This window comes from Hippocampus comes, unplaced genomic scaffold (assembly GCF_001891065.2).
Source record: "Hippocampus comes isolate QL1 unplaced genomic scaffold, H_comes_QL1_v1.1 scaffold249, whole genome shotgun sequence".
NCBI classification, from domain to species: domain Eukaryota; kingdom Metazoa; phylum Chordata; class Actinopteri; order Syngnathiformes; family Syngnathidae; genus Hippocampus; species Hippocampus comes.
This window is the reverse complement of record NW_017805035.1, coordinates 2,137,086-2,150,848: the sequence shown is the minus strand read 5'-3', so window position 1 is coordinate 2,150,848 and position 13,763 is coordinate 2,137,086. Positions and strand designations below refer to the sequence as shown.

The 13,763-nt window shown below is 43.5% G+C and overlaps 2 protein-coding genes across 3 annotated transcripts; both read right to left on the bottom strand.

Moving 5' to 3' along the window:
• Window positions 1–223: 223 nt before the first annotated feature.
• Window positions 224–4,084, bottom strand: LOC109512278 (uncharacterized). Its single transcript, XM_019863899.1, has 5 exons — window positions 3,998–4,084; window positions 3,441–3,759; window positions 2,409–2,624; window positions 1,732–1,807; window positions 224–1,189 (listed from the first exon to the last, which is right to left on the bottom strand). The coding sequence occupies exons 2-5, from the start codon at window positions 3,637–3,639 to the stop codon at window positions 784–786; spliced, it is 897 nt and encodes a 298-aa protein (XP_019719458.1). The 5' UTR covers window positions 3,640–3,759; window positions 3,998–4,084; the 3' UTR covers window positions 224–783.
• Window positions 4,085–4,364: 280 nt separating this feature from the next.
• Window positions 4,365–11,798, bottom strand: il21r.1 (interleukin 21 receptor, tandem duplicate 1). Of its 2 annotated transcripts, none has more exons than XM_019863606.1 (9): window positions 11,426–11,798; window positions 11,129–11,225; window positions 10,466–10,574; window positions 9,991–10,166; window positions 8,462–8,598; window positions 8,109–8,301; window positions 7,275–7,353; window positions 6,247–6,340; window positions 4,365–5,495 (listed from the first exon to the last, which is right to left on the bottom strand). In XM_019863606.1, the coding sequence occupies exons 2-9, from the start codon at window positions 11,181–11,183 to the stop codon at window positions 4,938–4,940; spliced, it is 1,401 nt and encodes a 466-aa protein (XP_019719165.1). In that variant the 5' UTR covers window positions 11,184–11,225; window positions 11,426–11,798; the 3' UTR covers window positions 4,365–4,937. The 2 variants fall into 2 exon arrangements, with proteins under 2 accessions (XP_019719165.1, XP_019719164.1); XM_019863605.1 differs by having other exon boundaries at window positions 11,129–11,213.
• Window positions 11,799–13,763: the final 1,965 nt, after the last annotated feature.

Sequence of the window (13,763 nt, the reverse complement as noted above, 5' to 3'; positions counted from 1 at the left end):
GTGAAAAATGCCATCAAAACAAAGATGTCGAGCTCCTGATGCAGTTACAGATAATGGACGATGGGCGCACTGCAATGCCTCCATTTGAAAAGGGAAGCAAGACTCGGAAGAACATTGAAATGCCTTTCGTGTGTCCGTAGTCAATGATCTCAGGCTGTGCTGGGAATGACTATCCAAGAGGTTACCTCAGCTAATGTATGAAATGAAAGTGAGGAAAAAGAGAATCATTGGAAAGGTTTTTATTCAAAATGCCCGAAGGTGTCATTGAGAAAACTGGTGAAAAGGGGAAAAAATAGTATGCTAAATATAATTATGTTCGCTCAAAAAAAAAAAAACATTTTAACCGTTTCTTTAATTTTGGCAGTTATGAAAGTTGTCTTTGTGTTATACTGCCCCCAGGTGGCCAAATTGCGCACACCAGAGGGAGTTGAAATGAATTAATCATAATGGGCAATTTGTTTATCTTCTCCTTCTGGTTAATCGTGTTAATACTTTATTTTATAAAGTATAATATAATAGAGTGCTATTCTCCTATTTAAAAAAAGTACAAATGTTTTGTTTTGGGGAATGAATTAATGGGATTTTTCATTCATTTCAATGGCAGAAGCTGATTTGATAGAGTGAATATTTCATGGATTGACAGGTATTTCTGATTGGGACACAAATGCTACAACTTTAATAAATAAATAAATAAATAAATAAGTAATCCCCCCAGTGGTTGTGGACGGGTGGCATGGAAGGAGAATGAGTGACCGATTTCCAGGACAGCCTTAGTGTTTATCATCAACTACACAAAATTCCCTCAAGTCCTCCTCTGTCGTCCTCCGGCGGCTCGGCGTGGCGGTACTCCGGGGGTCCGTTCTGGTGGTGCTGTTGTGCCATTTTCCTGGCGTAGTACCTCCTGGAGGATGCTCGCCACGCCTCCCTCTGCTGCGCCTGCGAGTCTTGAGGCAAAGCGGAAATGGGCGCCCGCTTCCTGTTAGCGGTGGCCAAAGGGCCGCAGGGCGAGGCGGGGTATTGGGAGCTGGGCGGCACATGGTGTAATTGGGCGGGGCGTGACGGGGGGCCGGCCTGCTGTCGGGCCACCTTGCGGGCGTAGTAGCGTCGGGAGGCGGCTCGCCAGGCGGCACGCTTCTGCTGCTGGGCCTCCTCGGGCAGTTCCGCCGTGGGGACTCGTTTTTTCTTGTTCCTGAGGACGATGAACGAACGACACGAGTGATCGATTAGTAATGTCTGTCGCCCTGCCACGCTGCCGCTGTTTCTTCTTGACTTTGCACGGGTAAGTTTGATTTGTTTTGCCGATTCGTGAATGACTTTCGTGTTTCGAAAAGTTACCCATGTTGACAAATGAGGCATGTCTCAAACCTCTTTGACAGAAGATGGTGCAAAGTTGGCACATTTGAGGCACCAGTGTACATCTGGCATTTGCTTCTTTTCTCTCATTAAAAACTAGCTACATTTTTAATTTCTCTTCATTCAAGATGTTCCTACTATGGGTCAAATATTTGGTGTTAAAATACACAATGTTTGATTCTCAATTGTTTTACGAGTTCATTTGATGGTGAATCTCTACTGGGAGTGACAGGCTTCTGTTTCCACTCTGATGCTACCTCTGATTTCGTGTTGGCGACGTTTATGGAAAACAACGGCATCGACACAGGCCGTGAAAGCACCGGATTGTACAGGTAGGGTTTTTTTTCCTTTTACACTGCAATGATTGTAGATTTTAACCTCTGTTGCTCTGCTTCTGCCACATGTGCCAGTTCGTCTGCTTCGTCGCAGGTCATGACTTCTCTGAGCTGCAATTCTTAAAAAACACACACACACACACAAAAGAAGGAAATCAGCCTAAGTAGCTCAAATCGCTGAATAAAATCAATCATCTATATTGCACAAAAATCAAAAATCTCAAAATTGTGATTAAGGAGAAGGGAATGATGAATGAATGGTGTGCTCATTCACAGACTCCCTTGTCGCGAAACACTCCTGACTTTTAGTCGACTATATTCAGTGACACCCATCATTTTTGGAGTTCGCATAATTCAAGCTCACACTGTTTGTGAGTCTCATGTGAATGTAGATTGTTTTGAAAGGAAAAAAATGGAATAAAATAGATTCTGTTGTGGTGTTTACACTTTTTTATTATTCATTTTTTGTTTCAACTCTTATTGTCTGAGTAATTTCTGCTCCATGGACAGCACTTTGAATGCAGGATCAGTTGTTTTACGTGCTGTGAAAAGTTGAGTTGAGTTAAATTCTTTGCTGCCATCATGTGGCATCTATTGCAATTACAGACCCCATTTCGAGGGGGCCGTCAATTTTTCATGGTCAGGCTCAGATCCGATCCTTCGTGTGTAGCAGTGGGTTCACTTTAATCCGCAAAATAACAATCACGAGGCGGGCGTCACCTGCGTCCCAACAAGAACTGGCGGTTTGCTCCGGCTGCTCCCGCAACCTCTCCTCGGTCAGCTCCCATTTGACGAGGATGGCATCCACATTGCACAGCTCCTCTTTGACGGTGACGCTGCCCGCCTCCAAAGTGCCAGCTGGATCCGCTTGCCTGTGGGGGGGAGAGGGGAGTGCCAAGGAGGGGATGTTGGGTGGAGGTTTGTCAAAGAGACCCGCTGTGGATGAAAAATACAGCAGACGTCAAGTTACACAATCTCACTCAGTCACACACATCCACCTCGCAGTGCAGAGAACGTGGGTTCGAATCCGGCCACCGGCTTTAAGAGGTGGAGTTTGTATATTCTCCCTGTGCCTGTGTGGGTTTTCTCTGCGTACTCCGGTTTCCGCTCACATTCCAAAAACATGCATGGCAGGTTAATTGATCACTCTAAATTGTCCATATGTGTGATTGTCAGTGTGAATGGTTGTTCGTGTAAGTGTGCCGTGCGATAGCAGGCAACCAGTTCAGTGTGTACCCCACCTACTGCCCAATTACAGCTCAGATATGCCCCAGCACGCCCGTGAACCTCATGAGGGTAAACGTTTCAGATAATTGATGGATGGATAATTTTCACCAAACAACATAAGGGTTTTCAGTGCAAAATGCTCTGAAAATGCTCCAAATGTTGAGCCCATTCAAGGCACTTGCTCCACATCTCCAACATTCGCTGTGCTTTCTTCTATGGACATGCCTACAATTTATTTGTCCGCTGAATGACTGGGCGATCGCTGCAAGATGCACTCCCTTGTTATTTAGGCAAATTAAAAAAAACAAAAAAACTTATCCACGCATACGCCCCCTTTCGGTTGGCTTGGTGGTTGACTCACTTTTGGTTATGCGGCATATCATATACATTTTAAGGCTCATATTACATCAATTGTGGCAGCCCAAATTGCGGTCCAGATTTTATTAGCTGTGCAGCCCTACTACATGGTGATATGCACGAACAGACAGACATTTAGATAGATGAACATACTGTCAACTTACGTACAGGAGAAACTGAGTTCACACTGTTGCTGTTGCTGACCGGCGTCATTACCGCCGCCGCCGTCGTCCCTGTGTTCCCCGGAGTCCGGGGACCGGTCGGGGGTACTCCGGTCGAGCACCCTGCACGAAGCACATCCCCGTCGGCGCAACGCGTGCACCTCCCGCTGGAGCCTCGCAATCTCTTTGTCCCTGTCGGCCACCATCCGCTGGTACTCGCGACTACGGCCGCTGTTGACGCCGTACAGCACATTGACCACCGAGTCGATAGCCAGTCGGATGGCGTTCTCCACCACCAGAGCCTCCTCCGGTCGTAGTCTGGCGTCCTGTGACAAATTCATCGTGGGTTTTGTTTTGTGTTTGGGGGGGCGGGGTTTGTTTTGGGCCAGGCGCTAGAAGCTAACGACTAAGACGAGGATGCTAACTTGCGGACAGAATGGACGCCCGCGCTAAGAGTCACAAATCGACGCTTGCCATCGACGGAAGAATATCAAGGCTTGACAAGTGAAGAAAAGAGACGTGCACTTGTTTTAAAACGCGACCTTTTCGTCCACATTCGCTTGCCTCCTGCCACCGCCTGTTGTCTTGTTGACACTTGATCGACTGTCGGTTGCACAGCGCCAACCAGTGGCCCGGATGAGTGGTGACAGCACGAGAAGAACGTCAACAATGGTGACGATGGCTGGGATCATTTCAGGGAAAACATAAAAATAACACAAAGCAATGATGTATCGTGGTCTTTTAAGGTAAATAAATAAAAAAGACATTTCAAATAATTAGTTTTTATTTATTTATTAAAGGGACGACATAAACTATATATAAACACACACACACACACACACACACACACACACACATACACACACACAAACACACACACACATATATACATATAAAGGCACAAAATACATTACTAGATCAAAAGATCCTGGATTTTTCATTAAAAGGACAATATAAAACACATGAAACAAACATTTTTGTTATAAGGAACAAAAAAAAAAAACAGACAAGGCCAATGAGCGCGGATTCTCTTTCTCGATGCTAACCAGATCAAAAGTGCAAAATAAAAGCAAATGCAAATAATATATAAAAGGCACGGTGGGATTTTGATTAAAGAGAGGAAATAAAAAATATTTATGGGAAAAAAACGAGCAAGGTAATCTGATAATTTGTTTAAAATGAAAAAATAAATACAAGAAACATAATGATGTTTGGATTGAAGATGGGGGGGGTATAAAGATATTAAAAAATGACGTGTCATTGGCCCTTTTATTGAATGGACAAAACAAAATAAATCTGGATAATCAGTGAGATCAGGCCTATTGTTTGGATGGAAAAGGAAAAATTAGATCCAAAAAGGGTATCCTCATTTCAACCAAAATACAATGGAAAAGTAATGTCTAAAATGCAATCAGTGAGATGAAGTTCTTTTCAACCATGAATAACATACTGTGTATTCTGGTGTACATAAAAAAGTTGAAAACAAGTAAAACTGGTGGACCGTTCAATGTAGAACGTCTCTCAAGTCTTCGCCGGCATCACCACACATCATCCACTGCTTGACGTAATTGGAACGTGAGCTTTGCGGGTCGGGTAGGAAAACCCCGGCGGGCTCTCCCGAACTGGAGTGGGACGGGCTGGTGCACTCCCCGAAACCGCTATCCACCGTGTCCAAGTCCACGCGGGGGTATCCGTCGTCCGACTGTCGGCTGGAGGCCAGCGAGGCTCTCTCCACTTCTTCCGGCCAATCGTTGAATAGCCGCTCTTCATCTTGCCTGTCCACTTCTCGCTCCTCTCGATCAGAGTCCAGCAGCTCTCTGAAGTTCGGACCAGGCACTTGCTGCTCGTCCTCTTCGCTCACAATCACTGTGTGAATGGACACGTGTCCCAATTGTGCCAGCGGGGCGGGGACAAGGAGGAGGCACCCCGCAGGTCGCACTACGTCTTCCCCTTCTGGGTTGGGTATGTGGCAGTGGAGCTGTTTCAAGGTGGCAGTCGCCATTTCCACGTGCGAGGTGTTCCCCAACAAGTCGTGCTCGCTGAACTTCGGCCTCACCCACTCCTGAGATGGATATCAGCAGAATGCAAAGGGGACATTTCATGTATTAAGCCTCGAACGATACCACATCAAAGCTGAAAGCCACCATCATCAAAGAAAGAGATGTTGAACGTATTTTCTATGCAATTCCATGTATCTCCACTCGTCGAAACGTGGTATGTGATTCATATTATTGGGTTCATGGAATTAGAATGATCAGATAGTCCATTTGTTTTCATCCATCTCGTGGGGGGGGGGGGGGGGTTTTTTTTTTTTTTTTTTTTTTTTTTAATCCAGCACCGCTCTGTGCTGTCACTGAAATTGAGGTCAAAGTGCCTTTGGGCTTGTATTGCAAACGTCTTTGATACGGCCTCCATATTACATTGTCCAGGTGAGCCCGATATGGTCACAGATACACAAAGCCTTTTCAACTTGAATATTGTTTGTGACTGAAGCAAAAACACACATCATAAATAATTTTAGTACATTTTGGGGGTAAACATTAAAGCGACAACATTTGCATCAACCCCCCTTGGTAATTTTTCCAGGGAGCTGGAACACAAACATCGACACACAACTCATCATTACCCAAAAAATATTGCAAGCCCCTTGCATAATAAAAAAAACCAAAAAAAAAAAACCCAAAAATATTGACAGCACTTTGGCGGGCCCCTCAGTGTGACTGTGAGGGAAATTCCCAAGCAGTCAGCAGGTGTAACAAGTTCCCTGTGGTGTAACGCCGTCTGTTGGCCACCAATGACAACTACACCCTTACCTTGAAGTTGCCTCCGTGGTCGAGATAGAGCGGCTTGAAGAAGTCCTGTGGCCTGGACACGTACATGCTCAGTTGAAATCTTTTCAGTAAGAACCTGGGAAGAATCAAAAACACGCATCAATGTCTACCAAGTAGGTGTACCTAATGCAGTGACTAATGTATGCAATAACTCGAGAAGGACTTGGCAAACCTGTGGTCAAGTGGCACATTTGATTTTTAAACGGGCTGTAAATGACACGCTTTTCCTTGGTCCATCCCATTTGTTTTGCTTCGCTTGATTCTTGGATTTTCATGGCAAAATGAAACCCGGCAAATCAGTAAATATTAGCATTTGGCTCGTCTCGTCCCGGCGTCCACATCATCAGTTTCATGCCTTCTGGGCGTAAAAAGTCGGCGCTGTAAAAACTGCTGAATACCGTCAAAGGGAACGATAAAGTAAGTGCCATTGTTTGCATCATTCCTGGGGTCCTTTAACCAATTATTTACAAAGTTAAATGGAAATTTAAAATGTATGTCAAATATGTAAACTCGTTCAATAGAATAATTCACTATTTTTCAAATTTGTATGACTTATAGTTAACTTAAATATAATGAATTAAACAATTATTCCATCAAATGAATAAAAAGTTTGTTTTTATTTCTGCTTGTTTGAGTCGTGGTTATATTCTCAAGTGCTATATAAATAACTTGGGTGTTGCATTTGCAGCAGGGCGACGCGTGACTTCCTGTCAAGTTCAGCCTGCTCATTATATGAGTGCCGAGGTCGTGCGCGCGCGTGTGGTTTCTCGCAATGCAGAAGGTGCTGCCAGGAAAGGGTGAAGGCCAAGCAGTGAGAACAAATATCATCATCATCCGCCGAGTACGGGAAGTGAGTTGGCGGCGGCGACGGCGGCGGCGACAATGATTCATGCTTTGTCCAAATTGGCTTTCACTTTGTTGTCTTGTTTTTGGACTGTGTCTGAAATCAAGTCAATTGGAGAGACTCAAAAACAAAAAAAAAAAATCCCTTGGTTTGTTTTGTTACTCACGGCTTTCGAGAGCAAGCCAGCAGTAGCCCGGCAAGGAGGATGATGATGGCCAGGAGGATGTACAGCCAGAATCCTTTCACTAAGGCACAGGAGAAAATCATCAGTCATGTCTGATGTTAGAAACAAACTACTTTTGTTCAGCATGCTTGTTGTACATCGGGACAAGCTGAAAGTCAAAGCAGCAACAATTGTAGTGTTGTAATTGTGCCTTGAAGGGGCGTGGCCAAGTTGGCCTAACTTGGCCATAAGCGCGTGAGCATCTGGGCATTGCTTGTGGTCTACAGCAGCTCCTTGCATGTGTTCTTATTTTCTCTTTGTGCGTTTAACTCCTTGTCCCGTTCAATAAATGGCCAGCAGTGCCGAAGCGACTGGGCTCTCCTTGCCCACACGTGAAAGCATTCCGATACCTGAGTTCAGTGATTCTCCGTGTAGTACTCAGGCTCCCTCTAGACAACAAAATCACTCAATTCAATATTCAAATTGTGCATCATGTTACAGTGCCTTCAACATTTCTCGTCTTGGTTCCAGTATTAAAAATAACAGAAAAAAAAAGACAGGGAGGGTTGAAAGGAACACAATCGGACACTCTTCACCGGCTGCTAATTGTCAGAAGTTAATCATGACTCTTTTCTATGAATTCTGCCTCTCAATACCCACTTCCTTATCTTCCTTGGCCACGTTGCAAATCGCAACAGAATGATTAGCAGAAAGTCAGCCAGACACATTGCTTCGTGCTGGAATGGAATCGCTTCTCTGTATGAGATATGAATGACATCGCACAACGTAAATGATGATCTGCCTGCTTGCCAATGAATAAAATGGCGACCTGCTTACCTGCAACGTCTGCAGATGTCGTCGCCGCGTTTGTCCAGCTGACTTTGGGACTCCACTCGCTCCACGGGCCCTGAGACGGGTTACTGGGGCACAACTTGGCCCGGACAACCGCGCTACATTTGGCACGAGGCGGTAGCTCCTTGTGCCCCACCACGAGGAACCTCTCGTCCACTGAGAAGGAACGCGTTGGATCCTGACCAAGGAAAAAGTGAAAACATCAAAAATGGGATCGTGACTGTTCACTCATATTGTTTTCTAGAAACAAGGGTCGGGCAATTGATGGCCCGCGAGCCGCGACCGCACTCTGAGTGGCACCAGTTTAAAAAATAAATCAATAAAATAAATCGTTTTACCTGCAAGAGACCTCGGCTGGTTCGGATGCGAAGGCTGTATGTCAGACAATCGTTGTTGTCATTGTCGAGGTCCCACGTGATGTTGTAGAATCCGTCTGCGCTGATCACTCGCACGTTGAAAGGCGGAGAAGGTTTCACTGCGATTGATGGAAATGAAGCAGAATGCTAATAGGCTGCATGACAAATGCACCAATTTTTTTTTTTTTGGTCGTCTCAATATGAAGAAGATTGTCGCAATGTTCTATTTTTACTCCATTCAATTTGTGATGTTGTTACATAGGGTAACTTGTGCGCAACGTTAAGTCTGCACTGGATGATATCCGAACCTGGATGTACTTATAGACTTTCTTTTATTTGTTATATTAGTGATTAGTTAGATAAAAATACGTTGAAATTGTAGTTAAATTGTAAAAAAAATATATATATAAAAATGTTGTACTTTAATTTTAATTCAAAAACCTTTTTTTCATGATTCAGTCTCATGGAGAAACACTAATTCATTAATTTTTATCTGAAAAAGAAATCACATTTGATTAGAACAAATGTTGTCAATATTTTCCTAAAAACTATACCAATAATTAGTTGAAAACATGTTTCCATAGTTATATTATTATTTAGACAAAAAAAAAAACAAACAAACAAACGCTACATCCCTGATGCATCAAAAGTCATTATATCAAAACCCATTTAATCCTGATCAGATCTAGATTACACATTTGGCACAAATCGAATCAAGAAAATGAGATTTTTGCAGTTCTCGAGGCACATTTCACCAGGTGAGGTAATCAGTTGTTGCATTCATGTTGGGGGGACAAGAAAAAAAAAAGGATGCGGATGCAACTCTAAACATGCTTAGCTGCTGGTTTAGCGGAAGTCTTTTTTTTTTTTTTGCTTTCAACCACAAGTGATGGTGTGGTGTGCACTTTATCTTACCCATGTCATATAACGCCCAACTGGACAACTCTTTAGTGATTAGTTAGATAAAAATACGTTGAAATTGTCGTTATATTGTAAAAAAAATATATTAAAATTTTATATGTTAATTTTAATTCAAAAACCTTTTTTTCATGAGTCACTGTCTCGTGGAGAAACACTAATTCATTAATTTTTATCTGAAAAAGAAATCACATTTGATTAGAACAAATGTTGTCAATATTTTCCTAAAAACTATACCAATAATTAGTTGAAAACATGTTTCCATAATGATATTATTATTGAGACCAAAAAAAAACAAACAAACGCTTCATCCTTGATGCATCAAAAGTTATTTCATCAAAACCCATTTAATCCTGATCAGATCTAGATTACACATTTGGCACAAATCGAATCAAGAAAATGTGATTTTTGCAGTTCTCGAGGCACATTTTACCAGGTGAGGTAATCATTTGTTGCATTCATGTTGGGGGGACAAGAAAAAAAAAAGGATGCGGATGCAACTCTAAACATGCTTAGCTGCTGGTTTAGCGGAAGTCTTTTTTTTTTTTTTGCGTTCAACCACAAGTGATGGTGTGGTGTGCACTTTATCTTACCCATGTCATATAACGCCCAACTGGACAACTCTCTTTCCGGGGCGCCCGGCCGGCCGACTGTTGCCGTGCATTCAGTCCCGATGGCGGCGATGCTGTAGAGTTCCGGCGGGTACATGACACACCAGGACTGAGGAGGCGACACCTGGCAGCTGTCGGACACGTGGAGCTCGCCGTCGCTATAAAAGCACATGAAGGAGAAACTCAAAGACAGTGACGGGTCATGCACAGTCAATACTTTACTTGATAAGATGACAGAGCACAGGCTCAAATGTGAGAAAACGATTGTCAAGACTGTCAAGAGATGGACTGATGAAGCAAAACTGCACCCAGAGTCCACCATCATCCCAGTCCCCGAGAACCCAGCAACATCGAAAACTGAGCTGTCGCTCTGACGTCTGTGGTCATGAAGTCCTTCGAACGCCTTGTGCTGAACCATGTAAACGACATCACATTGAAAGGACAGGTGAGGAAATACCTGCAGTTGACATCGAGGCGTAGCGGCCGGGCGGGGACGGAAGCGCACGAGCAGTTGAGGAGAACGTTGTAGTCGGTGGAGCAGGTGACGCCGCAGGCGGAGGAGCTGCCTGCGGCCAGAGAGCAACGTTTGAGACCGGTTGAGACCAGGGCTGGACAAAGTTTTGCCTGTGGCACACAGACTGTACTATCCACTTACAAATGGGCCAGACCTTTTTGTAGAAAGTTCAAATGTGGAAGTAAAATACTCGATGTAAATTATGTGACAACCGCATAATGTGTCATGACTTTTTAATGGTGCCTATCCTACATGAAAAACACAGTTTTTTAGTTTATTTATCCCAAAAACAAACCAACAACAAAAAAAAATTCCTCTCTTTTTTTTTGGGCTGTCAAAATGATGATTTGAAAACATTGTTTCATTGCCAACTAGCTTGCATCTCGCCTAAGAGTTCCTGGACTTTCTTAGGTTGCAGTTCCAACAGACCGACCGCATTCAGTCTGTTTTTAATTCACAAAATCAGCAATGTTAGATTTCCGATAGCGGAAAATTGACAGGTTGACTTGGGGCCCCCTTTCCTTGCGCGACAACGGCGTTCATACAGAACACGGGTGTAAAAAGAGTGAACAAATGGCAGCTTTTACAGGCACATAAATGACGTACCGCCTTGAATAACCATTGCGAGGCTCCACAGCATCAGTGAAAGGACGGCAGCCATGAAGGTGCTCGGGAAAGCATGAAACAGCCACTGTAACGAAATCTAGCAACAAAGGTTGGCGTGCCACACAAACACACATTTTAAAAGCGAAGTCATCACAATACACACTCTTCAAAATGACAAATGTGTTTTAAGAACAGCAAAACATCAATTTATCAGTCAACTATTTTTACTTTCAGGAACAGTCCTGAAAATCCTTTAAAGCCATTTGTAAAACCTTTTCACAGACAAAAAAAGCTTACCTTTCTAATTTCGGACGCTGAAGAGATCAAAAAGTTGATGACGTGCGAATGAATAAGCCCAAAGTGGTCACCAGGGTGGCGTCGGCCGCCGTGATGTCAAATGTGGTGACATCGCCTTTCGCAGCGCGGCTTCCTCGCCTCGCCACACCACAAACGCTGCAGACGAGAGTTAGCGCATCCCTTTTTCTTGTGTTTGCTTTTGTTGTATCTGCTTCACAAAGGCTGCAGAAGTCAACGAGCGCAACGAGCGTTTCATAAAAAGCACCTCACAGCAGACAGACATTCACACTTGTGATACTCATTTTCACACGGCATGTAAATTTTGCCCTATGACTCAAAACAAAACCAATGTAGTTTCGGTACTGAAATGTTCCAAATGATAAAAGGCATACAAAAAATGACCCTTCGGGCGAACGCGCGTGCCTGCAACAAGCACCTAATGAGGGGGTTTCAGCGCCTTAATGCGCGTAAAACCCCTCATTTCAATCTTGAACTCATCCTAATAGATTATTAATAGGGTGGAAACGTGTGTATTGTTGCAGCTTTAAAACAGACATTCAGATAAATATTTAAAAACATCGAGGGTGGAAAATGGTGCCGAACTGCAAGTGTGAGAGCATCCATCCACTGAACGGATGACGTCAGGCGTTGGAAAAAAAAAATGTCGTCGACGGCCGTCATGCGCCGAAACGTCGATGACGGGGTGCGGAAGTCGACAGCTAGGAGGGTGGGCTGGGTGGAGGTCTGAATGGCCGCCCGTTATGCCTGAACCGGCAAGGAAATACACCTACCGTACAGGAGAATTAACATATTGTCCCGAAATTCCCAACGGCCACTGCCCATAGGTGAGACTGTAAGTGTGAATGGTTGTTTGTCTATGTTTGCCCTGCAACTGATTGGTGACCAATTCAGGGTATACAGTACCCGAAGACAGCTAAGGATCGGCCCCAGCACAACCGCAACCATAGTGACGATAACCAGTTCGGAAAATAGATGGAAGCAGGGTGCCCCCTGCTGGGATACAGGGAGCATAAACCTTACTAACGTGACATGTTCGCATTCACATACGTGTCAGGGTTTCATGAAAGTGCCCCCACCCCCCAAGTCGCTCTGCCCCTGCAGGCCAATGGTGTCTGTTTGGTCACTGTAGTCTGTTAACTGCTTTTTTTTTTTTAACTTCATGTCCCTCACACCAAATCAAAAACTCAAAGTGATACAGGTCTCGCAATCCATTTCCCCAAAATTGTGGAACGCACTTCCTCTTCCTGCCTCTTTGGTTGACATTTCTGACAGGCAGTAACACGTTTGTTCATTCAGTTTGTTTGTCAGTAAGTCTTTAAGTCTTTTCCTAAAGTATTTACGGACTCTGATTTGGATGCTTCTTCCTTTTTCTTGTATTAATTGCAATCTGTGTGTGTGTGTGTGTGTTTCATTTGATTGTTTTATGTTCACAGCAATCGCTCCAAATCAGGTGGAGCAGTGTGATTGAAATTACATTCTTGCGCCACGAGGTGTCATTGTCTCAACGTCGTTGACTGCTTCACGCTCATTCGAGCCCTCCCGGCCTGGTAAGTCACTCCTGGTTTTTTTTTTTTTTTTTTTTGCCAAAATTTGACCATTAAGTCATTTGGTCGTCTGCCTTTTAGCCGCAAGATTTTCATCTACATTTTCGAGATAGTACAGGCGTGCAAAAGACGCGACTGTAGTTTGGCCCACCAAGAAGACGCCGACGTACGTCAGCGGCCTCCAGGAAATAGACCAAGTCAAAATATTCCTCGAAACGTAATTAAATCACGACATTGTACGAAATAATGACGCCCACGTCAGTAATTAAACGTACTTGCTATCCGCGAGAGGCAATCAATCCACTTGCTACAAAGAAAATAAATAAACCGAGCAATACTATGCTTAACTGTAACTTAAGTTGCTTTACGACGAGCCGTAAAGTGAATGCAAGTGTTGCAACGAAAATAAACAAATAAATAATAAACACAAAGGATTATGACTAAAATAGTATTCGCGGAAGAAAATATTATTTTATCAATTTTATAACCCAAACAAATCAAATATTGATAATAAATTAATCAGTGACTTTACTTGGGCTTCTCGAGTTGGCCTCTTCGAAACGGTTTTGTTCAATTTGTAAACCTACAGTACTAACACACAATCATGTTGTTTATTCATTTCAATTGTTCTTCTACAACCATCTATATGGTATGTGAATAAGACCCACTCAAAAAATGTTGCATTATTTATTCAAATTATTATTTGGATTTGTTGTTATACAGCATGACTGAATATGGGCAGAATACACACTTCAGATGATAAATAAGGGCGA

Bases quoted from the DNA above. Each gene is read 5' to 3' on its own strand.
- LOC109512278 (XM_019863899.1), bottom strand. From the start codon at position 3,639: ATGGTGGCCGACAGGGACAAAGAGATTGCGAGGCTCCAGCGGGAGGTG. The intron at 2,625-3,440 runs GTACGTAAGTTG...TTTCATCCACAG, and splicing joins GTGTGAACTCAGTTTCTCCT to CGGGTCTCTTTGACAAACCT. The intron at 1,190-1,731 runs GTTAAAATCTAC...CATCGTCCTCAG, and splicing joins GCAGAAGCAGAGCAACAGAG to GAACAAGAAAAAACGAGTCC.
- il21r.1 (XM_019863606.1), bottom strand. From the start codon at position 11,183: ATGGCTGCCGTCCTTTCACTGATGCTGTGGAGCCTCGCAATGGTTATT. The intron at 10,167-10,465 runs GTATTTCCTCAC...GTGCTTTTATAG, and splicing joins CGCCTCGATGTCAACTGCAG to CGACGGCGAGCTCCACGTGT. The intron at 5,496-6,246 runs GTAAGGGTGTAG...TATCCATCTCAG, and splicing joins ACCACGGAGGCAACTTCAAG to GAGTGGGTGAGGCCGAAGTT.